Here is a 25,976-nt window from a genome sequence, read left to right on the forward strand (position 1 = left end):
GCGATATCAGGCAGCTGATTGGACAAAATTCGTGCCAATAATATCCTCGTGGCTTAAACCCGCCTTTCAGCTAGAGCCATTGAGAAGGTTCTGTGACGTCTGTGTGCTGCTCACGTGTATTTATAGTCTATTGTACATTTAGGAAATCCACATTAAACTATTCCTTTATATATTTTTATTATTTTATTTGCACTGATCACATAATCACACAGATGCTTTTTGGTGTATTAGGGAAATACAGGCGAATTTTCTCCAACAATACATAATGCACTTTTGCTGCTCAAAACTAGCTTGTATGCATTTCATTTAAACTGAAAGGTTATAGGTTATAGGCAAATGTAATCACATGTATAGTTGATAAAACAATCTCTGCACTAGGTCCGTTTTGTAGTTGTTTTCAAGCTGTCAGACATACTGTCATTCAGCTGTCACAGATTTGTGTAAATTCAAGGACTTCTCATCCATGTTGGATGATTGAGGCAAAACCGTCCTTCTTGACCTTGGAAACAGCCATAAATTAAATACTTAAATGTATTATTAAATGACTTACCATTAAACTATAGTCAACACAGCCAAGGCAATATTAAAGCGCTCTGAAAAATCTCAATATACTTACATTCCCTTGATGTGTGGAGAAAATTGAATTCAAATAACAGGACGAGAGTTTTGAGTAACCACATTTCAATGTTCATCCAAACTGTTTATCTGGGATAGCAGTAATAATTATTTGCTTTAGGTGACCATGGGGACATCTTCTTCATATTAGTACTTATTTACTTTTCTAAATGCAGATAACTAAAAACAAGTCAATTGCAGCCCAAACAACAATGACTTGCCAATCAAAGGCAAAAACTAAACGTCTTGCTTAATGTAGCACTGGTTTCCATATTCTTGTTTTTTTTTTTTTTTTTTTTTGCACTGATGTGTGATTTATCATACACGTATTACCTTTTCTCCCACTCTCATTGAGTATCCTTCCTATCAGTACATAATGGCATTCTACTGTGGCATATACATATTTACTACTGTGCAATAGCATTAATCCTTATCTTCTTATCTTATCTTATCTTATCTTAAATTAGTTATGTGTTATGTGGTTCATATTTTGGTGTTCTTGCCATGCACTGGACAGGCTATATTTTATTTGACTAATAGAAAATTCCTCATGTGTGGATGTGTTCATCTCTTCAAAGTCTGTAATTGCCTGTGGTGTACCTCAAGGCTCAGTCCTTGGACCAGCTACAGTCCACCTCCGGGGAATGACAATTCTCGGCATTATTAAGCTGATCACACACAGTTTTGCCGTGTCAACTGGAACAAAGGCTAAACTGTAGAGCACTCGGACTGTATCTCCCCGGTGAAACCTTCTCTTCACTAGCTGTATTTTCATTTTAGAGGTAATTTTAGCTTGTTATCTTTCTGAACTTTTGATCTCTTATGAGCACACAGCTGGAGGTCTCGGATTAAAGATTGTGAAAAGATCTGCCTGAGCGACACTGGATGGCTGAGTCACTATTATTACTATCAGGCCTTTTTAATTCGCAAATCTTATTTTTATATTCCTATTTCCTCACCAGCTTAATATATTTCTTCCTATTTTTTGCTATGTTACATTTTGTGCATATGGAAATTAACAGTTTTCTGTCATAATATGGAGGCATCCTGGTATGATGGTACTTTATTACTGTATTTTGTTTATCTTTTACATGCCTGTCTTTGACTCATTTGTTTTTTTTATTTTATCTATCTTGATTTTAAAGCATGTATGTTAGTTCTGAAAAGTTTTACACAAACATTTAACATGTTAAGCTATAAAGATGATGAGACATTATATGTAATAAGCATTATCAACAGAAGTATTTCTGTTTCAATTGGTATTGTTGTTTGCACCTGCCTGACCTCACGAGCAGTCAGTCTTCAAATATCTAATTCCAGCTGTCTACAGAGAAGACTTGCTTAATGCATTCATTAGATTTTACACATATACAAACTATTTGGTTAACATGTATAATAAAATGGAATCTAATACAATTATCCCACAAGAAGGCATATTATTTTCTCACGTATTGAGATGGGAAAGATTGAATATTAAAAATATTTTTCAAAACAATACTGACCAACACCACCAAACAAATAGATGTGTCAAAGTCAAAGTCAACAAAAACGAAAATCATAAGCTTCACTTCTTTTGTGCCCCTCCATCAAACGCAACATAATGAAATTGTGTTTTCTGTTGAGAACAGTAGCACTGAGTAGCTGTGCGCTCATTTTTAAAGTTTAAATGCACTGAGTGTACAAGTTTAACACAGTGCTGACTTTTCCCACTTTGGTGAATTCTATAGATTCAAGAATAAGCCCTAATGATAATGTCTGTCAAGTTCATAGTAACTTAAAAAGTGAGATTATTGCTAAAATAGTATATAAACAGCAGGAGAGTCCAAAATTATTACAGATGTTTATTTATTTACTTACTAACTTGTGGTTTGTTTGTTTTTTTTGGAGTAGCTTTTGGCTCATTTCCATGTGAATTAAAGGCCATATACTCAAAGTAATTTGCTTCACATATTTAATACTGATTCTGATTTTGCAGCCACATATAAGTATTTATGGGATACATATATTATTGTTATTATTATTATTATTAGTGCACACTTTTTGTCAACAAACTGATGACGGATATCATCGGGCTTTTTATTGGCTGAACGAATAAAAGCTTTAAAAGCATGAGTAAGAGACACAGGCAAATGGTTTGATCAATAAGATGTGATTGGGCCCATATATAACACTGAGGACTTAACATGTTGAAGCGACGCAGGTATTCTCCCCATCCAAAGTGTATTGATATCACGTCTGAGACAAAATCACCAGCAATATCGAATTTCACAAAGACTTTGAGATGCACAGAAATAAATCCCGCTGTAATTATCTCACACTGATATTAATACTGATGTGATTTTTGTTTCTGACACAAAGAAGGCAGCTCATTGGATCTGCAGCTGAAAAATCAGACAGAAAAAAAAAATGATTATGAGCCACAAATGTTTTAAAAAGCAGTTCCACATATTTCAGTGAAGCGGCCATTTGTGCCAATTTAACCGAACGTATTTATTGCATTAAAAGAGACAGTGCAGGTCCCTTTAAATTGCCTTTTTATAATGAACACATTTACCAAAGGTAATTAATATATAAACTATCCCGATTTGTCACTTTGATTTGTATTTTAGTTAATTGTGAAAGTAATTACAGAGCAAATTAACAGCTTTCAGGAAAGCCCAAGGTTTTAGGCTTTGGTTCCATCCGCGGTGCCTTATTAATTTTCTCTCCCCTAGATGTGATGAAAAGGAGCGATAAATCTGAGTGATCGGTGAAGGCCAATACTAAATGGCTCCATATTTCACCGCTGCTTTAATAGAAATATTCATGTGGGCCCCTTAATGAAATTAAACCCTCGGTGGGGACTAGGCGCAGCTCGGCCGTGCGGCGATCAGAACTGCGGCTGTTAGAATAATCACGCAGACGGCTGATAAAATGTTTAATTGATGAGAGAAGTCCAAAACAAGACTTCCGGTCCGGAGCCTCGTTTCTGCTACGCGTCCAGAGGTTAAGATGTTTACCCAGCCCTCCACAATAAGATAATAATTTTTAAATAGCTGCCTCTTCCTCTTTCATGACTCTCGGTGTGTCTAAATTTGACATTATAATGTTTTATCATCGTAATTGAGAGCAAATGTCAAATAAAAAAGAAGAGAAACACATTTGTGTAAAAAAGAGCAAATTTTAGGAACATTTAGGACAATTTTATCTTATATTTAAGTGAAGGAATTGGAGACCTCTGCATCTAGTAGTCAATATGGATTATAATGTGCCATTGTGCGCATTTTCACCATTTTCCCACAAAAATAAGTTGGCAAAAGCATTTTAGTGAGTTGACTCTCTCCTCTCTCTTCTTTTTTTTCTGTCCACGTTTCCACGCAGGCCCGCACCCCACCACCATCAATCTCCCCGTTATCATTCTGTAATTGGTCATGATCATCAAGGTCCACAATTAAATGGCGATCCTTTACTTGAAAACTACCCGGTGACTTGTTGATTTCCCCCGAGCAAATAAACGTCCCAGGAGCGCGGTTAGCTGATGAATTGACAAAAACTAATCAGCTTTATTGGTAGACAGGTTAAGGGCAACTGGGTGTCAATAATTCTCATTCTGACCTCCTCTTCCATTAACTTTAAGTGGCTTATTAGACCGAAGTCACCCGGAGCCACGGGCCTATTAGCCACATATGTCCTCATCACACTTTCGGGCTTTCAATTACAAATTGTTTGCTGCTCCTTGCGCACAGATTGGGCCTGAATTGCACTTAGTTTGTGAGCCACTCAGCTCTTCTAGGAAGTACAAAAACCCAGTTGCATTCCCCTTGTGATATTTTTGATTTAATAAGAAAAACACCACAATATTTTCAGTATTACAAAGGCAGAGGCTGAAGGATTTTTAGAGAAAAGTCGGGTTTTAATGTACGAAACGCCATAAGAAAAAGTCTCAAAGCAAAACTCGGTTTGCTGATAACACCACGTTAGTAGCATTGAGCGTCTAACCTAATCAATTTGGTCGTACAGCTCCATTACAGCAGGCCAGAGCGCGTCTGTCACCTTCAGGTTTGGAGAGCGACAGAAGGAGGGCTCTTACATGAATTTCCCAGTTGGCCTCACAGGGTGATTCGGCTCAAGATGTTCACTTTTGCGCATGATTGCTTCTCTTTTTTAAAAAACGGAATATATATTTATTTACTCTCAAAATTCAGTAAAATGAGCCGGATAACCTTTCACATCACCTGACATGTTAGGAGTGAAAGTTTTACACTGATGGATAAACACTCATCCAGCAGGGTTTGGTCTGTGCTGTCATTTAATATTTCCTATCTGTTTTTCATACTATGTTTTGTTTATTGAACCATCTCCTCACCTCAGGTGATCCATGAGGCATTCAGGTCCACCACAGATTATCCCAGCTGTTTTAATTCAAGGAAATTCTAAATTTACAGTATCGATCATTAAGGGAAATTATCTCAAGTCATGTTTTTCATGTAAAGAAAAATAAAGATTGTTACATTGAATTTATTCATTAAATGTGCACGTGCGCGTAGAGAGTTGGTGGCTGCAGATTAATAAAACGTTACTACACGTGCTCCGGTGACCTTGGTCAAACTGCTGATGTACACAGAAAGCCAGTCCCCAAAAAATATACAGCAGGAGCAGCACATTTACTCCCATAATCATAAAACGAATAAATCCCTGCTTTAGTCAAACGTTTGCTCCATAAACCCACTCTTAATGAATTATACAAGCACAAAAATAACACCCAGTTATAACTGGTCCAAAAACTTCGGTTTTATTTCAAACGTGTGCGTCATTTACTTATAATAGTAATATTTTATGAAAGCAATAACGCAGCCAACGCGGTGCCTCACAGTGATTAGAGGGGAGAGGCGGTGTTGGGTCTGTGACGCTGGGACAGCCCCCTACTAGGCGGCTGCACCAATCGCCTCCATCTGACGGGGATTAAGTGTGACACGGAGCTCCTCTCTCACACTCCGGACCACATCATAACTTTTGAGAGGTGGGAAAAACGGCACCGACTTCTCCTTCGTTTACGGCAGCAGAGGCGACAAGGACGCGCACCGGGGGCCCAATGGAGAAATCCAAAAACTTTCGCATTGACGCGCTTTTAGCAGTCGATACACCCAAGGTGCAGACCTCTCCGCTCGCGCTTGTGACTTCCCTGTCCTCCTCCTCCTCCTCCATCCCGTCGTCTGGAAGCGTTGCAGCCCCGGAGCTGACCACTAGCGCCGAGTCTTTGCGCACCGAGACGCCGTCTCCGCCGAGGATTTCCACCTGCGGCTTGATCCCCAAACCGGGTTTCCTCAACAGTCCGCACAGCATGGTTGGATTACATCCGCAGAGCACCGCAGGGATCCCCGCACAGGCTCTCTACGGCCATCCCATGTACACCTACTCCGCAGCCGCCCTCACAGGACAACACCCTGCCCTGTCCTACTCCTACCCACACGGCTCCCATCACCACCACACCAGCGATCCCATCAAACTGTCAGCCAGCACCTTCCAGCTGGACCACTGGCTCCGGGTCTCCACAGCCGGGATGATGCTGCCCAAAATGTCTGACTTTAACTGTAAGTAGCTGCTAAATTTCTGGCATTTGTTTCTGCCCTTTTGACGCCAGAATAAAAAACAGATACTTTGTAGCCTTTTGGTTATGAATGGCGACCCCAGGCTGATTTTAAAATGTTTGATTGTGCCCAAGAAGTCATGAGCTTTACGCCTGCCAATGTTGCTACTAAATATTAATAAATATCTCTAAAATAAGCAGGCCTGCGTGATGCTGCTTCAAAACAGCTTGTGTTACTGTGGAAAAGGCATGAAATCCTTATTTTACTCAATAAAGTGAGAATAAAGTGACATTATGATGGTCTGAATGAAGAGGCTGTCACAGAGTGATGTTTTTTCTAAGAGGAACTAAAATGGACAGATAATGGACAGTGGGAAAGTCGCAGAGGAGTGTGAAACCCACAGTCGACATGCTATTTGCTCACCAGATACTGCCTTTTTGTCTCTGCTCGTTTTAACAGATTTGCTCAAAACGGAGTGGCGAAATAGCTTCTCTATGGAAATATTCATATGTGGACGACCTTGAGCAAGGCAGCACCATGATGTAGAAAATTATAGTTTATTGCTCCAGAACAACAGAGAGCAGTCCAGTTTGGACTGATTTTGAGGCTGGCTTCTTAAGTTTCCCTCATATTAAAGTTTATTTTATTGTCAGTCATAGGCTCTTGGTTTTGGAGAGTAATCTCTTAATTTAGGGGTAATTAATACCCGCAATTATTGAAAACAGAAAATCAATAATTGCTGTTAATAATTGCTATTTTAAAGTTTGTATTTCTAATATGCATGGAATTTGTGTGTATTCATTCTTGCAGCTCAGGCGCAGTCCAACTTGCTTGGCAAGTGCAGAAGACCAAGAACTGCATTCACAAGTCAGCAGCTGCTGGAGCTGGAGCATCAGTTCAAACTGAATAAGTACCTGTCACGACCGAAGCGCTTTGAAGTGGCTACGTCCCTCATGCTGACAGAAACTCAGGTAATTTGCCTCAAAGCATTTACGTCTCTTGTTTAAAGGCTTCAACGGTGTTTTCAAAAATGATTAGCAAGTTTGGGTTTTTTTAGCTTTCTGAAAATGACTGGTTTAGATGTTGTCCAGAAGTAGTTTTCCTTTAACTCCAATTAAAAATCCATCCATTCACCCCGTTGATATTCTGTTTAAAGAAATATTTAGTCAATTAAATCACATTTTAGACATGTTTTCAGTGTAGATTAATTGTAACGCCGCAGAGGTCAATGTCAGGTGAAGTGGTAACCTTTACGCAATCTTTACGCACAGTTACGCACAGGTAGTCTCCTGCTTTACACGTTTAAACAAATGAAGCTAACTCATTTTCCTCTATTCAGGTTAAAATCTGGTTCCAGAACAGACGCATGAAGTGGAAGAGAAGTAAGAAGGCCAAAGAGCAGGCCGCCCAGGAGGCCGAGAAGCAGAAAGGAAGCAAGAGCGGCCAGGAGAAATCTGACGGACTCGAACAGTCGGACTATAACAGCAAGACAGACTCCAAAAACGGCAGAATAAGAGACTTTAGGGACAGTGACGACGACGAGGGCGATAATTTCCTGTACAACTCGTCGGACTGCTCCTCAGACGACGAGAGGAATCACATCAGTGACACAAGCCCGCAGCCTTGAAGCTGAAGAAGGGCGAAGGTGGCGATGTGCATTTCTAATGACTGTGGGGGGGATTTTCGCTATAGAAAAATGCGGTTGCATGTAATCCAACCTCTAAATCACCTCCATGGAATTAATGAGCATTTTTTGTCATGAAAAGAATTTAAAATGGGTCAAGAGTAGATGATCTCGGTGTCACCATCGAGCAATAAAGCAGGGGATTTATGTTTTATAACACAGATACAATAGGAGCATCATTCAGCGCTCAGCTAAAGGTAAACTGTGACATATTGCATGGTTTATATGCAAACGCTGTAAACTGGCTCAGGTCTTTGCGATCTCTCCCTGCTGTGATGGTTAGTTTGGCAGCAATAATCAACATCCTACAGCTCACAGTCACAGTGAATAGTCCGCAGTCATTTCTCTTGTTTTAGGCCTTGTTTTGTTCTTTGTGGTGTTATACTTCCGTAGTGACTCATATCACACTGGAAAAAAAATGTTATGTTTATTTTTCTACACTGTATTTATAAAATGTCCATACCAGTGCATGCTAAATTATTGTTTAGCGTCTCTCTTGGTGCAAACAATGTGAAATAAAATGTTTTTATATAAAAGTCAGTTGGCATTTTTGGGCGCAAGTCTTGTGATTTTGTTTAAAAAAACAACAACAAACTAGCCCCTTGATTTACGATCCATCCGCGGTGTCTGAGCTCGGATGCGGACGGAGGCTTGTGTTTTTCCCCTTGCTCTGACAGGTCGGGTCATGGGAATTACTGTTAATAGCGCTGTCGGATGTGTGCAAACGTGCAGTGAGAGCAAACAGCGAGTAGGCAGTCAGACGGAGGAAACATTTCACACCACACTAGCAATGGGCTCGCATTAATAAACCCTTTAAACGGCTTGTTGAGCGACAACTTGGGCCGCTCGGGCTCCTTTCTCAAGGCTGAATCATTTTAAACTCATCTAGCCGACAGAAAAACTCATGAAATGCTTTTAGTTTTTTTTTTTTAAATGGACTTAAACAATATTCCTAAAAATTATTACTTTCTGTGGTCAAACACAAGCGCATGCATAGACTCTCAGCTCTTCATGTGAGGATTGGAACGTAAAAATGAACAACTCTAGTTGATTTTAAGGAAAAAACAACGTGGAATTATAAACATTACGCATGTGCAAATTGTGCAAAATAAGAGTGGACTTCCTCAAATGCAAACAAAACATCCCATGAACCTAATTTTCCTACCTGCACAAAACATTTAGTTAGGGTGTGACATCCAGCATGACCACCTTTCAGCCTCATCTTTAACTTAGTCATTTTTTTTAAATTAAAATGTGCAACATCTACCACTGTGACGGAGCTGTGGGACAGTTTAATAACTCCTGTGTACATGGCTTTCCACTCTGCATCAGCTACTTCACAGAAAACACACTCCACACTCAGCTGTCATTGTTCCTGCAGTCATCAGCGTTAAACTATAGCAGGGGTTGACTGATTATGTGCCATTTGTAACAGGATTACCGAGGGATCTGGTGGTTATCTTCAGCTGTTTGCTTTAGCTTTAGCAGACTAAATCAAAGTTCAGCTGAGGGTCAAGCCCAACCAGAGTACACCAGGTAAAGCCGATGGCAACTCTCCGGCTCACGGCTGCAGACAATGGCCTGTGTATGGACTGCACAGTGAGCCTATTGATTCCACTATCTCCACCTTTCAACTGACAAATTCTGCAGTTTTTTCCCAGTTGTCTCCATCATTTCCCCATAAAAACACAGCCGCTCAAGCCCTAAGTGTATTCACCCATGTGGCAACGGAGGGATGTCCATCAAAACAAGCATCTTAAATGGTAAATGTAGTAAAAACAACTCTGGCGGTGAGGTGGATTGTGGACGAGTGATGGACATTTCCTCTGGTTGACCTTGGTGGCCCGTTCCTGACCTCGGCCCGCCTCCGGCCTCAGATTGATACAGGCCGCGCCGATGGAGCTAATTAATAAGAGCAAGTATCAAATGTAACAGAATGACTCTGCTATGCTAACCACGCGGGCAGATACTGGTGTCAGCGAGCAAACAGAATAGGCTAGACCGGAGGCCCCGGGGTCATTTCATCAGGGCGTGCAAACACTGGATGAACGACACCAGCGTCCCTCTCTGCTCTCACTGCTCTCGTTTACTGGAAATATCAACAGAAAAGGAACAACATACAAATATTCACTAATCAGCTGTGTTTAAGGCTGAGAAAGACTTTATTATAATGTGCTTTATTTGGTGTAAGAGTGTAAATAGACTCAGTAAAGCCCAGAAGAATGGCCCCAGGTGTCTGAACTCAACAATATTAACTCTTGCTGTAGACTGCCGCCATGAGGGCGGTCTCAGAAAAAAAACATGATGGCGAAGAAAAGGAAACGAGAGCTGCTGCAAGAAAATGGTTTCTTCCTCTCTGCGAAAGGAGTGAAAGCTTTAGGCAAAAATATCAGATTTATTGAGGTTTTTATGAATAGACTGTATGAACATATTTTGATGAACAAATGAACAAGCATGGACAATGTATTTGAAATATATAAAATATCCAACTATCAAATTGTCATAAGCAAAACCTGTTGTCATTTATTGCAGAAAAATAAGGCTCAACCAACACACACTGCATTAAAATAATATTCACAGCACTAAGACTGGTGTGTTACTAAAGGATTCAGTACCTCCCAGTTTTAAAAGTCCTTATGGTAAAAATTATGTACAATGACTCCCCAAAGCAAAATCATTAATTTATTATCAAAAACATATTTATTCTTTGCAGAAAGCTGCAGGTTTGGGTTCTTTGTATTCGGAGACAATTCTCACGAACAAGCCTTCTTCTCTCCCACAGTTTTCTTACATGCGTCTGTTGGGTTTCTGGTGTGTGTGTTTTACAGTTTCAGCTTGGCCTCTTTGGCCTCCATGGCTTTGGTGGCGACCTGGGCGCGCTCTGACAGCAGCGCTGCTTGCTCAGCTGGTCCCTGTGACTGGGCATTCTTCAGCAGGAAGTGGCTGATGAAAAGCTTCAAGCCCTCCCGCAGCATTCCTAGCTTGGGAATTCCTGAAATCCTGGCAGATGGGAAACAATGAGGGACATTGATTTCAGACGTTCAGGCGGTGCGAGGCAGTAAAGAAGAGCGGTTTTAAAGGATGTTGGCTAGTAGAGGCGAACATTGCTGAAATGTTACAATAGGCTTTTTTAGCCATGCTAGCAGTGTGGCTCCATGGTTGGCAATTCTTGTCTCTCCTCTATATTGGTCCAAACTGAAATATCTCTACAACCAATAAATGGATTGCCATGAAACTTTGTTCATGCATTCATGGTTCCCAGGGGATGACTCCTACTGATTCTGATCATCCTGTGACTTTTCATCTAGCGTCATCATCAGGTCAAAATTTCCATTTTTACAATACCTTGCTTTATGACAAATACCGACAAATCTGACATTCCCATCAGCCTCAGCTTTACTTGGTTAGCTGTGTTTATCGCTAATTAGTAAATGTTGGCATGCTAACACACTAAAATAAGACGACCAACACAGTAAACATTATACCTGCTGGACATCATGTTAGAATAGTCTTTGCGAGCATGTTAGCATGCTGATGTTAGCATTAAGCTCAGATCGTTACTGTGCCTATGTACAGCCTCACAGAGCTGCAGAGCATGACTGCACACTTTTTTTTTTCCAGTGTGTCTTAGGTTGCATTTACATTTACATGCTTGAATCTCTGAACCTCTAGGAGCGCTCACCTTCCAAATATGCTGGCGAGGTCCTCGGGCTCAGCTTCTTTTAGCAGTTTAGTCAGCACCTGACGCAAGAAGCGCACCGTGGGCTTATCTAGCTCCCCAAACTCTATTACCTACACAGAAAAACACACAGGTGACGGTAATGAATATGTTTTAAGATTCGATTCGATTTCTAACATCAGATATATAAACGTAACAAAGTGAAAGCTTCAACACACTACTGTCACTTACTTTGAGTATGGAGAGCGAGAGGCACTTCCTCTGAAGGAGGCGGGTAACCAGCTGGACCAGGTTGTTGAAGGTGCTGTTGGGAAGGTTGGACAGCTCCTTGAATTTGTCCCATAGGCTGAACTGGAAAGTCATCTTGGAGAATACAGGACATCAAATTGAAAGACTGTACAGACGCACTCCCAAAAACAGTAAAACTACAAACCGGCTTCTCTGCACAGGTAATCCCCTCATCCAGATCCAGTTTACATGTGAAAAGCAAACATTCTCACCAGCTCTGGTTGGAGCTCTTTGATGAGGACAATGGTTCATCAGTTTCTGATATGGACCTGTGGCCTACATGGCAGCCGAGTAGGAAGTGTGGTCCCACCCCCATTGTTTGGAGTCACAGTTTGAGTCAAATAATTTCAGAGGTGAGAGGTGCGAGTGGCTCCCACACTGCAGAGGTGAACCACCGGCCAGGTCACACACAGTTTAAGAGACTGGGTGGTCACACACATCCAGCAGGACACTCCTCTGATTTTCTCAAGATGAAATGTACAAATGTAAACTGGCCCCTTTCATTTCTTCACTGGCGTTAAGTATAATTTCCACCCAACCTTTAGAGTCCATATGACCCATTTTCAATTTAAACCATGAGCAGCACGTACTGTCTTTAAATGGTACCACTATAATTTATTGAATGTGCAACATCCATACAAGAAATTTGAGATTTACTTTCCTTAATGTGATTATGATAATTACTTGATCTGAGCACTAGTTACGTTTTGAGCACTGTAAAACGTAAAAAACAGAATGCAATGATTGCAAATCTTTTTCAACCTTTATTCAGTTGAATACAGTACAAAGACTAGATATTTAATGTTCAAACTGCTAAACTTTGTTTGTTGTAAAAACATACTGAATCTGAATTTGATGCCTGCAAGGCGTTCCAAAAAAAGTTGGGACGGGCATGTCCACCACTGTGTTACGTCACCTTTTCTTTGAACAACACTCAATAAGAATTTGTCGTATTTTGTGCTTTATAGAGACAGGTCAGGACTGCAGGGAGGCCAGTCTGGTACCTGCAATCTTTTACTATGAAGCCATGCTATTGTAACACATGCAGAATGTGGCTTGGCATCGTCTTGCTGGAATGAGCAGGGATGTCCCTGAAAAAGACGACGTCTGGATGACAGCATACGTTGCTCCAAAACCTGCATGTACCTTTCAGCATTTCAGCTTTATCCAATCATGTGTTCACAAAGTAGTGAACCTAGCTCCATCCTCGCTTGTGAGCGACTGAGCCTTTCCAGGATGCTCCTTTCATACCCAATCATGATACTATCACCTGTTACCAACCAACCTGTTTACCTGTGGAATGATCCAAACTCAATAATTAATTAATCAAGAAAATATTGACGCATAATTAAAGTACAAAATATTTCCATAGTTACAACATTTATATGCATCCTGCAAATTAGTTAGGAAGAAGTGATAAGATGGATTTTAAATCAGACTGGTTTATAGAGCCAATATTTTAAAATTCTCTGCTTTTTCAGCACACACTTTTTTTTTGACTATTTACTGCTACAAACAACTGTCCAGGAAAAAGACTGTTGCACAGACTAATCAGATTGTAGCTGTGTGTCTCTGTATCAAGCTATAGGTTTTACCTGGAAGCGGCGATCTTGGCAGCAGAATTTCTCTCCCAGTACGGCGTAATATGCGTTGAAGGTTTTCTCCTGCAGACAGCAGTCCATCAGAACGTGAACAATCTCCCTCTCCTGCTTGTCCTTCAGGCCCATCCTTCACACACAGCAAATAAAACACATGAAGACATCAACCTTGTGGCTGCATTGCTTTGCAAAACACAGCTGAAATGACGCACTTCACATTTCCTTCTTTCTCCCTCTGGTCAACAGAGACACACTGCAGAGGTGCCCGAGGACAAACCTGAGCAGTTTCTCGAACGCATCCAGGTAATCCTCGCTGGTCATAATCACACAGAAGATGTTTCTTCTGACCTCAGTGTTCATCCTCTGTTTCCTGGCCAGCTCCAGGACTTTGGCACTAAACTGAAACAAATAAAACAATGACAACAGTTAAGTGGGAAATGCTGCTAGGGCCGAGGACACTCATAAAAATGGCAACATTAGTGAATTATAATGAAACAATAATAAAACAACATTTTTTCAATACCTAGAAATATGAAAACGTTTTTCTGTAAAGCTTTTTCCATTAAAAAAAAAAAACAAGACAAACTTCCCAGATGTTAAATGTTGTCTAAACATAAGAAACAGTATAAGAACTTAACAAATGTGTGAATAAAACCGATTAAATTTGGCAAAATCTGGCTGTAAATGGGAATTTGTATTGACCAATAATGGCAACCTCCCTTTAAAGGACTAAAATATAATGTAGCCTGCCAATACTGCACAAACAAATGCTAAGTCAGATGATGGATGATTGATACTAAGTGGTAAAATATTTACTATTAAGTAGTTTTTTAATCTAATTAATAAATCGGAAATCGAATAGATTAAACACAGTCCTGCACGTACTATAAATACTACGACAGCTGCACAATGAGACATGACCAGGTCAGTTTCTGTCTTCCCTCCTGCAGCAAAGCTTCATCCTTTTACATCAAAACAACAGCGTTGGGATGCCTCCTGTGCACATGCACTACCTGTCCTTCAGCAGCACTCGGTTTGGAGGTCGTCCTCCCTTGTTCGCGGATCATGGGCGCTCCACTCCACGAGGAGCCAACGATCCACCAACGGCCCACTTGCTCTGCTGCCAGGAGGTTGTCCAGAGAGACCCTCAGTTTCACGTCACTGCCAGCAGCGCTCCGGTGGATCTGAGAACCACATTGACCCAGAATTAACACCAATAGTAAGATCTTAAACAAGGACTCCAAATTAGCAATCCTGAAGTGGACAACTGTTAGAACAGTCACACTGATGCTCATGAAAGCATCAGGAACACTCTGGGTGTGTGAAGGTGGTGCTCTGGCGCCACCTGGTGGTACAAGTGGGCGCTACAATGGAAATAAAATCTTGACAAAAAAAACAATGTTCATGTTCTGGGTGATGAAAAAAATGAGAGCCTTTATTTTCTTCATTTTCACAAATTTAGGGAAATAAGGACATTTCAACAAAAATATGGTCATGTTGTGAAAATCACCCACCAGTGTCCTCTGCAACTTCCTCAGTCTCTCCACGGGCTCAGGATCGTAGCCTGGGATCTTCCGCATGTCATTGTTCTTCAAAGCCAGCATGGTTTCTAGCATGAAACGCACCTGAAAACAACAATATAAACTTATGCTTGTGTCCAAAACTGATACATACCGGTAATTAAAAAAAACAATTTCACTGCTATAGCCAACACCAGAGCATTTTATGCCATTACGGATGTCTTGCTGTACCCTGGTCTGATCCTTGAACTTTGACCCCATGTCGCTGGCCTTGCGCTGGCCCTCAGAGATGAGCTCCTTAAGAGCCATAGCGTCGTCCTTCCTCAGGCCAAAGCCGACATTCCTCAGCACAAACAAAACCAGCTCGACATCCTTCTCTGTAAAGGCTCCAATGAAAAGTTTCAGGATGTCGAAGATGAGGACGGAATGCACCACCTGGAAGTTGTAGAGGTGACCAACAATGGCGACCAGGTTGTCGCACTCCTTGCCCTCCGTGGGGTTCTTGTACACCTCGTCGAACTTTCGCACAACTGTCTCCAGAAAATGGGCTCCCACCTGGGAAATGATCAAAAGAGAATATTCCAGGCTTGTGATTGGTGTTATCAGAATATAAATAATGACTGTCTGCTGCGTTGTAAAACTCCATAACAGACAAAAATATAAAAGTCAATGTTTAATCTAATGGAAGCTCCAGGATTGCTGCTGCATCCCCAGATTTCAGCAGCGAAATTAGGCACAAATTTTCCAACTGTTGACTGCGGCTAATTCTACTAATGAGCCTGTCTTAGGTCATTCACAGGATGAAGAGTCAATACAACTGAGAGATAACAATCCTATTACACCTTAAGCAAAGGAAACCGAGGTGTTAGATATCACTTTCCAATTCATTAAAAGAGCATTAGCTTACAGTGGTGATGTGCTAATGCAGCTAATCCTTTTGAAAAAAAAGCCTCCAATGAATAATCCAAGATCTGATGTCAGTTCTCGGGTGAATGGTTACTATGTCTCACACGCAGGCTGGAAAAACCACAAGCTACTCGACTCTGATCAGTGGAGGAGGCAGTGAACTGAAGGAAAATGGAAATGCTTCCAGAAAGTAAAAGCTGTTCAGCTGAGAGCCATTTTGCTTCACTTACACTTTGGCTTGTTTGCATCTATCACAGGTTTGTAATTCCAAAGCTGAGAATAAAGGGGGTGTATTTACCTCCAACCCGACGGCGTGATGGAGGATGCTGACGAGCAGGACGTGCTCCATCAGCAGTCTGTCCGGCATCAGGGCTGGGGTGACGCAGGCTGCCAGCAGCACCTCCGTCAGGGTGTCATTCATGTCCTTCCTGCTGCAGCTCATGTACAGCTCCTCCAGCTGACCGCTGATGGACGCCATGTTGGGCTCACTCAGCCTGAAGAAGAAAACAGATGACTGATCACTTTTAAAACAACAGTGGAGAAAATATCTACCATTTTCTACAAACCCATCATATTTGAAGGGCAGTTCTCCTGAAAATCCTCACATCTCCTCAGCATCGAATAACTGGCCAATTACTTGATTAGCCGAGCGACAGAAAATTAATTGCAAACTATTTTGATTATCGATTAACTGTTTAAGCAAGCAAGCAAAATTACAAACATTCACTGGTTCCAGCTCCTCAAAAGTGAGGACCTACTTCATTTATCTGTCTTACATCATTGGAAAATAAAAATTGTTTGGACTGTTTGGACAAAACCAGCAGTTTTAAAATGTCATCTTGGCTTTTTCTCTTGATTTCTGACATATTACAGACTAAACGATTAATACAACGCTATGATTAAAATAATATATCTGTATAATCTGTATATGAAGGTCCTGATTAGAGATCTACCAACATGCCGCATTTCAAGACAACTGTAGGACCCAGCTGAGCTTCTCGCTCTCAGCTAGTATTAGTTATCTTTAAGATGAAGGTAGACTGACAGGACACCCTGAAACTTGGAAACAATCTCTTATTGGGTGGGATTTTTCGATGGTATATTATGTCCCAAAGTGCATGATGCATCAGCAGAAAACTTCTTACACTTAGCAGACAAAAACAGTGGTCAGATCTTGATATTGACTCAGGCAAAATGCATTTTCTCTGGCACACACTGCAAAACGTACAGATCTACTATAATAAACACAGACATGAAATCAAGGTAATGGTACAAAAAATGCTTTCATATGATTGTTAAAGCAAAGCTCAAGCGGCAAACATGGTCTAACTGTGAATGAAATTCATAAGATGGCAATTTTAGACTAGTTTTTAAAGCAATATCAATCAAATGTTTGCTAATATTAGTTAACATCAGCCATCATAAGCTACTAGGCATACGTGACCAGGTGAGGCTGAAGCAGCAAAAAGCCTGAGTGTATTCAATTTGGCAAGGCTGTGTTTTATTGCTTATGAGTACAACTTCTGGTTTGTAAGAGGGAGAATGTGTTTTTCCTGTGTGTGGTCAGAACCTTACCTGTTTACCAGGCCTTTCACATTCCTCTTCAGCTTTTCGAGCTCCGCTTTACGTTTATCGTCTCCAGCGCCACGCAGGTGAGGCGGCACGTACTTCCCCGCTGCAGAGCTGACCTGGACATTGGAAGATTGCAATTAGATCCATTATACAGGATGTGAGACGTCAATAGTGTGACAACAACACACAAATATTTGCGAACTCACAGTTTCTGACGTCTTTGTGTCAGGCGTGTCTGCTCCTTCCTCTGCTTCCTCTTCATTTTCATCGTCTGAGCCAGCTGCATCACTCTCATCCTGCTCATCACCAATTTCCTCCTCTGCTTCCTCCTCATCATCAACCATTTCATCATCATCATCCTCATTTTCAGAATCTAACGAATCCATATCTTCATCACTGCCTTCACTCGCCATCTCATCTCCAGGGTTTTCGTCCTCATCTGACAGCTCAGAGTCGTTCTCATCAAGCTTTTCAAAGTTCTCCTTGGCCATGTCCACATCATCATCATCATCATACATCGCCGCAGCCGACGAGCCGGAGTCAAGCATGCCAAGGATGTAATCAAGTCCATCAGCCACAAAGGACTGAGGGAGACTTTTCTTGTTTTTTCTCTTGTTTAATCCCAGGCGCCTCTCTAATTTCTTTATCTCTCTGTCTTCGTCTTGATTTGCCTCCAGAAGTGCCATTTTTCTGGATTCCTGAAGCTTACTGATTTTCTTGCCTTTCTTGGACGATGAGGATGTTTTAGGGTTATCTGACTCCTCTGAAGGAGCACTACCAGACTTGCTTAAAAGTGCTTTTGCATCTTTCTTTGCTTTCTCCATTTTCTTCTTCCTTTTCTGCTGCTGTTGTTTATCAGCTGCTGTTCCTGAATTTTCACCATTGTCGAGGGGTAAACTGAGGGTCTTTTTACCCTCATAATGACTCTTCATTTTGGCTTTTTTCATTTTTCGCTTTTCTTTGCGCAGCTCCTTTCTGCTTTTCTTTTTTACAACCCTCAAGCCATGGTCGTTTTCCACTTCTTCAGTGCCACTTTTGCTTTTAATAAACTCATCCACTGCCACCATGTACTTCTGCAACACTGCATTTCCCTTGTTCTTTTTGCTCTTCTGCTTCCATTTCCCCTTCATCTCTACACATTAAACTTCAGATATTTCACTATGAGCTGGAGAACGCTATCTTCATCTGGCTACCCTTCTTTCAAAATCCTGAGTTTAGCTAAAAAGCTAACGCGAACGTTATTTAAAACAACCGACAGACGTGAAGGATATGATGAAAACTCTCGTCCATTTTAAACAGATAAATACCTGAAACTTGCACGTTTCTCCATGAGGACAATATTGTTGATATGACCCATGAGCACGTGACCATTCCCTTCCAGGGCACACTGAGGAGCTGTCGCATGGTGATGACGTACTTTATTTTGGGGCGTTTTTTTTTTTTTTTTTTTTTTTTCAGCATAGAGCGCTTTTCCTTCGATGTAAACTGTCTTTTAACCAGAGTGAGCTATATTTGCAGAGGAGGAAAGTCGCTAGAGTTGATCCCGTTGTTGCCAGTTGTACGAGCTAGCATGTAGTGAGTCTGTAGTTTTTTTGTATTTGCAATATGAAGAATGGAAGAAGACGATGTTACTATCAGAGAGCAGAATTTCCACAGCCAAGTTCGAGAGTACATCGTAAGTAACGTACGGAGCGGCTAGTCAGGGCTAGCAGGCTAACAACGTCCTCTACTGCACAGCGACGCTAACGGTAGCTAACGTTAGCTTCATCTGTCAGTTTGACAAGGCAGAATTTACTAAGGTGCATAACGACAGTACAGTTTAATGAGCACTCAAAAATGTCTTATTTCATGCCCTGTTAGGTTATTGGTCAGACCTTGATTAATTTTAAAACAATGAGTGAACGCGCTAATTAAAGTTAACGTATGTTGACGTTAGCTAACAACAACTAACGTTTGTTGATTACAGCAGTATGACTTAGCTAGGGTATTGATTCATGATATTGGAACAGATTTGCATTAAATATGACTGCGGTTCACTTGAAAGATCTTTAACTGGGCCATGGACAAAATGTCCTAACCCTTACTAATACAGTTCTCCTCTTAAATTAGGAGTGGTACACCTCATTATTTCAGTGTCTCTGAATTAGCGAGATGAAATCTTTATTTTTGTGTTTTCTTTTTCTTATATCTTCCAAAACATGTTGCATTGTATTATTCGCGATTATTCGTCATTTAAGGTTTATGCTTTTTCGTAAAGTGTCCTTAATTTCTTCTGGGTTTTTCTGCTTGGATGATTATAAAACTTGAGTTTTAGGTTTATGTCTATGTGTTTATGTTTTTGACATTATTTGTAGATCTTGTGACAGGAGTCAAAGTTCTTTGTTAGCAGTGTGATATTATATGTAAGAACTTAATTTCTTGTCTTGTTTCCCAACTGCAACGGTACTTTTGGTGTCTTATACAGTAAGTCATTGTGGATTGGCCCCTTGGAAGAGCATGGCACATTAAAAAACATAACTGACGATTGTTGATGCTGTGAAAATTGATGTTGCTGATGATCATCCTTTGCCTGAATCTCATTGTTTTTAAAGTGCCTTGATATCTAGCCTGGTTTCTTGAGAAAGTTCAAGAGGGGACACTTTGTCTGGAGTTGGTCTTCTTGATTATCCCTGATAGACACTTCTAAAATATAGAAACTATCAAATGTCTCACCAGCAGGCAAACTGAATGTCTCAGCTTTTGCTTTTGCATTTTGTCCTCAGTGTCTTCTCAGTATCCAATATCAAACATTCTGCATCTAAGATCCCTTTGCATGATGATGTAATATATCATTTAACTTTAAAGTCTATGGAGAGTCTGTTTATGGGTGGATATCTGCAGGCGTCAAGTGATATTTATTGTTGAGCATGCTTATTTTGCAGCCAAGGTTACTCTGGGCTAAGTTTCAACTTCATAAACATGACTCGGTGACAAGATAGTACGCTCTTAGTAGACCGTAAGTGTGGGAAACTGTTTCCTCTGTAATTGCCCAGTACTGTAAATAATTATTGAAGAATGCACAGAAAATCATGTTACCCTGAGCAATCACACACAGGATAATGTGTCACTTGTGTACATGCGGTTTGGTCAGTAATAACATTTTCCACTATCACCACCAAGTAAGGCTCTAACTTCATTATCAGGCTTTAATGTGCTTTTGTAAACAGAGATGCACTGTGTTGAATAAATGGTTATGTTTTTATTGTCCAACATCCCAACTTGAACAATTACTTTTTTGTTGGAAATATGTATTACCATTAGGACAATATAATGTGTACTTTCAACAGGCTTTCACCAATAATGACATCAATGCAGTGCATTCAAACATATTGATCAGCTGATCTACTTGCAGGAATGGCAGGATCCTCTGGCAGAAAAATTGTAATTACTGTCTCTTACCTGCAGCTTGAGTTCATATGTCATAAAGGTGTTAAATACTTTTCTTAATGTGGCTGGGGATGCTTGCACACTGCTTGTGAGAAGCTTAATTTGTTATTACCTGCTCCTTTTCCATTGCTTACAGCGTTACACCATATATTTTGAGGAAAAACTGTGACAACTTTGCTAGTGGCAGTGAGGTTAACCGGTCTGCTTGTAACTTGTCGTTATCTTTTCCCACACTGTTGTATCTTAGGGTCTGTGCCAGATTATCAGGTCTGTGCACTTGGTTCTGTGTTATTCTGGGTTTTCCACTTTGTGAACATGGTTTTGCTTTAGTTGCTGTCACCACAGAATTTTTGCAGTAAATATATCAGCTGTCTTTCATTTGGAAGGGGACTACAGTTGATAAGAAAAACAGTTTTTGCTACAGCTGTCATATAACACCATGTACCCCCCAGTCTGACTGCGGGGGCTTGGAATTTTTTTAATATATCAGTTTGTCTGTCTGAAATGTGCACAGTCTGCCTGGTGTCTGGCTGAGTCATCTCATAATCCCGTCTAGGCCATGATGAGTTGTGCAATGGTGACAGGGTGCAAAGTGCTGAAGTGGGAGCTTCTAACATTAGTTACGTCCCGGCCACTGTCACAGTAGAAGGGGGAATTTGGAATGTGATCTTTCTGTAAGACCATCCAGCTTGTTTTGAGGTCGCGGTTACCTTGTAAATTCCATGCATTGGTAATTTCTGGACCACTTTGCATTTAGCATTGGCCTAATTAGTATTGTCAGACATTGGAAAATAGTGATGCATTGCTTACTTACAAGCAAATAACTGGGTCATGCTGAACTATGCTGTTTAGTACCTAATGATTTGTGTAATAGTGGGGTGGAAATTATTTTATTTCCTCATTCTACACACTTTAATAGGCCAAAACCAAATGCACAGTTATTTTTGCAAAGTAAACAAATACATTTGCATACTGCACAAATACTAAGTGATTGATATTATATTCCACCATGCTAGTACGTGGGAGGAAATTGACAGATTCCACTGTGCAAGACTGTGTGGACTCTATATTCTGAACACTGCCTGGACTAGACATTCAAACACTCAGATAATCCACTATACAGTTCATTGTAAAGACTGAAACAATTAGTGGATTATTTGTTTATGATTATTTCAATGATTTTGCTAATCAGGTGATTGTTCAGGTAACTTTTATGAGCAAGAATGGGGGGAAAAAGTTCAGTGGTTAGACCCTCTCCAATGTGCATGCCATCCCCTCTCTGTCCCCTGCCTTTCCTGTCTCTCTCTCCAGAAAATTCATTAAATGTACAACTTAAAAAAATATATATTAGACTGTTTGTAATGAGTAATTACTGAGGCTACTCTGAAGTCTTTCAGCCTTTAAAATATAATATAACTACATTTGGGATTGGGATTATAAAATCCCAATCCCAAATGTAAAGTAAAGTTTAATCCCATAGTCTGTAGTACAGGAAATAGAGTAACAGGAAGTGGTTAATGTAAATTTGAAATCTGATGGGTGTACTGTCGATAACTGCTCGCTGTAACTGTAATGTTCTGATTCATCTACTGTCATAGTAAATCCTTGACTAAGAATCTTGTGTTGTCATTTCAGATTTGCTTCCTCCTGTTTGCAGTCCTCTACATTGTGTCCTACTGCATCATAACAAGATACAAGAGGAAAAGTGGTAAGTGTTTCTGTAAAATATGAACTCTCACTCCGTGAGAACAGAAATCAGCATGGGAGTTGTTTTAAAGCGTCTGTAACACTTCCGCAGCACTGTGTCCATGATGGACCCATTTTCACAGCAAACATTGCAGAAGTTAGTCTGTCTGACGTGCTTTGTTGTGTTTGCTCAAAGACAGAGCTCTCCATTGTGTTCAGATTGTGTTTAGACTGAAAGGAAGTCATGACCAGGAAGGTTTTAGGTGTATGCTTGAGAGACCACACCCTGTAGAGCAATCTGTGGCAGAGCATCAGTCAGTGGAAACTGTATCCACCTTAAATTGCTTTTAGGGCTGTGGCAAAACGAATACAATTGGTCACATAATATTGTGCCAGTAACAGGGACAGGTTAGTGGCATAGCCTGCCCTGCCGAATGATATTCAAACAGTGAAGTCTGAATTTCATGCTGCTTTAAACAGAAGGATGTGTTTAGTTCTTCTATAACATCTCTGACACAGCATTTGAGCCACAGCAGGCAGACATGACTGAAGATGTAAAAATCTGACCGAGTTTTAAAGGAGAACACAGAGATGAAAGGCACAGGCAGACATTATGAACTGTATCCCATTTTTCCAGGACAAATTTAGTATGTCCAGGTCACCTAGGCTTCCCTTGTCTCATTTTGAAAGTAGACCACTTTGCACCAGAAATCCCTTCTGTACAGTAGAAATCTAGGCTGCTCTTTTCCTCACACCTAGTAGTTTGCTAGCCTATTATTTTTCTGTACAATGAAAAGGAATTGAGAAATATAAAGTGGCATTACTTGCATACTATTTACTATCTTACATATTTTGATTATTAGACCATGTTCTAATTTCTATTTTATGTTTTACTCTCAAATACATGTTTTGTTTGTTTTAAGAATTAGAATCTGAGATGGACTTATCTATCTGCTGTACAAAAACATGATTGGTACAGGTATCATATTATTTTTATTTCTGACATGAAATAATGCCAGTTTCACAATGTTGTGAAATTTTTTTATGATGTTCTTTACGGAATAATTCACATCATATAACTGGCAAATTAGCAGTGGAATCAAAGTAGCAGGGTTTACACTGTTTTTAGAACAGTTATGGATGCATGAAAATAAATAGTAAGTTCCCCCAAGATAGGAATGTCTCACATACTGAAGCTGTTTTGCTTCTGTTATGCACTAACACTCCTACAGTAATTCATGTTGGTATCAGTTGATATGGGTGGGAAAATATTTGACTTGGCTTCAACATCAGTATGTCCTGAATTAAAAAAGCCCAGGGTGTGTTCTTTTAAGCACTGTTTGGAGAAACATGTGGTGTATGAAATGTTGACCGTATGCGGCTCAAAAGGTCACACTCTGACCAACTTGTGACTGGAGTGATATGGTTTCCTTTATAGATGACCATGAGGATGAAGATGCTGTTGTCAATAGAATATCGTGAGTAACGCTGACTTCAGTTAATTCTTCTTCTTTTGAACAATTTCTTTTAGAAATTGTGACAAGCAATGTTGAGTAAAGTAACTTTTAAGGGTGACTAGTTCTTGATTAGTTAATCAGGAACTAGTAATCTACACTTTTTAAAATTAGAATGGACGTATTTCTGGAAATAAAAGATTAAATACAATACGGCTAAAATGGGTAACCGATTAGTTGATCCACAGAAAATTATTCTGCAGCTATTTTAATGTTTCTTGGGTTTGAGTGCTTTCATGATTTTCTCCCATTCCTTAGACCACAACAATATTGTATTAAACTAGAAAATAATCTTCAAAGTAATCGATAATGACGGTAGCCATTAGTAGCAGCCCTATTACTAATAACTAATTACCTAAATTTAAAAAAAGCATTGCACTAATTTACTGACCACCACTCTGAATGTATCAGTGATCGTGTCATTAGCTAGAACTGTGGTGGCAAGTCTCATGTATCCCTGAGTTTAGAATTACAGTACACATCACACTCCGGGGTGCCTGCTGTAGCCACATGCATCCTGCATGTTTAAGTCCAGCTAAGCAAAACGGTACCTAAGGGTCCAGTATAAATAATGGAAAGCATTTCAGTTAATGAGATCCTTTTGTGATATGGTGAAGTGGGGACTTTGTGCTGGCCTATTGAGGACCACTGAGCATATGGTCACTCCCCTGGGCCCAATCTGGAGACCCACAGCCTCTGAATCTCTACAAATTGCAGGCTGCAGAAACACAGCCGGGCCCTGTCTTTTGTTCTAGGACTGGGACAGGGTTGGATTAAAGGAGCAGAAGGATGATAGAGAGCATAGACTGAGAAGTGGTCACTTTCTCTAAATAAGTGAATTGCTCACTTGCTTTTACTCATTAATTCTTGTCACAATATAAACCAAATGGCGCTTATAATATAGCATGTAATCCAAAATTAATCTTCCAGTAACCAAATAGCTGCATGTAACATATAATCTGACTTTAAAAAGAAATGTGTTATTACCTTTTTGTGTTCTGCATGCGTTCGTTTTTATCTAGACTAGTCCTAACACTTGTGTGTGTCTGTGTTTTTGTCTGTGTGTCTGTGTGTGTGTGTGTGTGTGTGTGTGTGTGTGTGTGTGTGTGTGTGTGTGTGTGTGTGTGTGTGTGTGTGTGTTTGATTCCATTTGCAGATTATACTTGTGCACCTTCACCCTGGCCGTGTCAGGTGGTGCCGTCTTCCTACTGCCTTTCTCAATCATTAGTAACGAGATCCTCCTCTCCTTCCCCAAAAACTATTACATTCAGTGGCTCAATGGCTCCCTCATTCACGGTCAGTAGATCCCACAGATCATGTGTGTTATTGTTTAATTATCTGTTCTTCTCTCTCTGTCTGCTCGTTCAAAGAAAGTAAATATCTTCTAACATGTTTGGAATGAGATGTGTTGGTTAACATGCTGTGCAAATTGGAGCTTTCGGTTTTACTTAAAAACTGCTACTTAAAGCGCAAACTGGATGAAAAGAATGTATTAATAGACTGGGGTGTGCAAACTGCAGACACTTTAAACTTTAAAGTTTGTCATCTTGTTTAACTCTTGGTTAAATGCAGCATTTTTTTGTCTTATTTTTAAGAACTGACACCATCTATTGAGTTTTCCAGTATGATCCTCTCTTTGTTGTTGTCTCTACTGTTAATGCTCAAACTTGAAAAAAAAAGAAACGTTGCTCACAACAATGTTTAGTGCTTCATTGAGACGCTTTTGGGCCAAATTTGTGTCTCTGCGGACAAACTATTCTACCTCAAAACTGTAGTGTACTGTTGAAAATGTTGTCATTATGTTTGAGGAGTATTATTTGACTGTAGGTTTGTGTTGATCTTTATTGTGTAGAAATGTGTAACCACGAGTGGCGGCTGCAGATAGATGGAATACGCCAGTTCCTTTTCCTTGATTAACAAT

The 25,976-nt window shown here is 40.2% G+C and overlaps 3 protein-coding genes across 3 annotated transcripts in view; 2 read left to right on the forward strand and 1 right to left on the reverse strand.

Moving 5' to 3' along the window:
• Positions 1-5,686: 5,686 nt before the first annotated feature.
• mnx1 (motor neuron and pancreas homeobox 1) lies at positions 5,687-7,809 on the forward strand. Its single transcript, XM_041961855.1, has 3 exons — positions 5,687-6,185; positions 6,993-7,153; positions 7,522-7,809. Exons 1-3 carry the CDS (start codon positions 5,687-5,689, stop codon positions 7,807-7,809), a joined length of 948 nt encoding a protein of 315 aa, XP_041817789.1.
• Positions 7,810-10,253: 2,444 nt separating this feature from the next.
• On the reverse strand, positions 10,254-18,795 carry nom1 (nucleolar protein with MIF4G domain 1). The gene is made up of 11 exons (XM_041961497.1): positions 17,636-18,795; positions 17,433-17,545; positions 16,156-16,351; positions 15,183-15,506; positions 14,946-15,056; positions 14,445-14,615; positions 13,709-13,830; positions 13,429-13,561; positions 11,777-11,908; positions 11,549-11,658; positions 10,254-10,866 (listed from the first exon to the last, which is right to left on the reverse strand). Exons 1-11 carry the CDS (start codon positions 18,557-18,559, stop codon positions 10,689-10,691), a joined length of 2,514 nt encoding a protein of 837 aa, XP_041817431.1. The 5' UTR covers positions 18,560-18,795; the 3' UTR covers positions 10,254-10,688.
• A 120-nt stretch (positions 18,796-18,915) lies between these two features.
• Positions 18,916-25,976, forward strand: part of lmbr1 (limb development membrane protein 1) — a 31,179-nt gene continuing 24,118 nt past the window's right edge. The window contains exons 1-4 of the mRNA XM_041961528.1: positions 18,916-19,104; positions 22,491-22,563; positions 23,980-24,019; positions 25,212-25,351. Coding sequence (XP_041817462.1) covers positions 19,042-19,104; positions 22,491-22,563; positions 23,980-24,019; positions 25,212-25,351 — 316 coding nt within the window. The 5' untranslated portion in view covers positions 18,916-19,041. The remainder of the gene's footprint in view (positions 19,105-22,490; positions 22,564-23,979; positions 24,020-25,211; positions 25,352-25,976) is intronic.

Source organism: Chelmon rostratus, chromosome 20 (genome assembly GCF_017976325.1).
Source record: "Chelmon rostratus isolate fCheRos1 chromosome 20, fCheRos1.pri, whole genome shotgun sequence".
In the NCBI taxonomy this organism is placed as follows: Eukaryota; Metazoa; Chordata; class Actinopteri; order Chaetodontiformes; family Chaetodontidae; genus Chelmon; species Chelmon rostratus.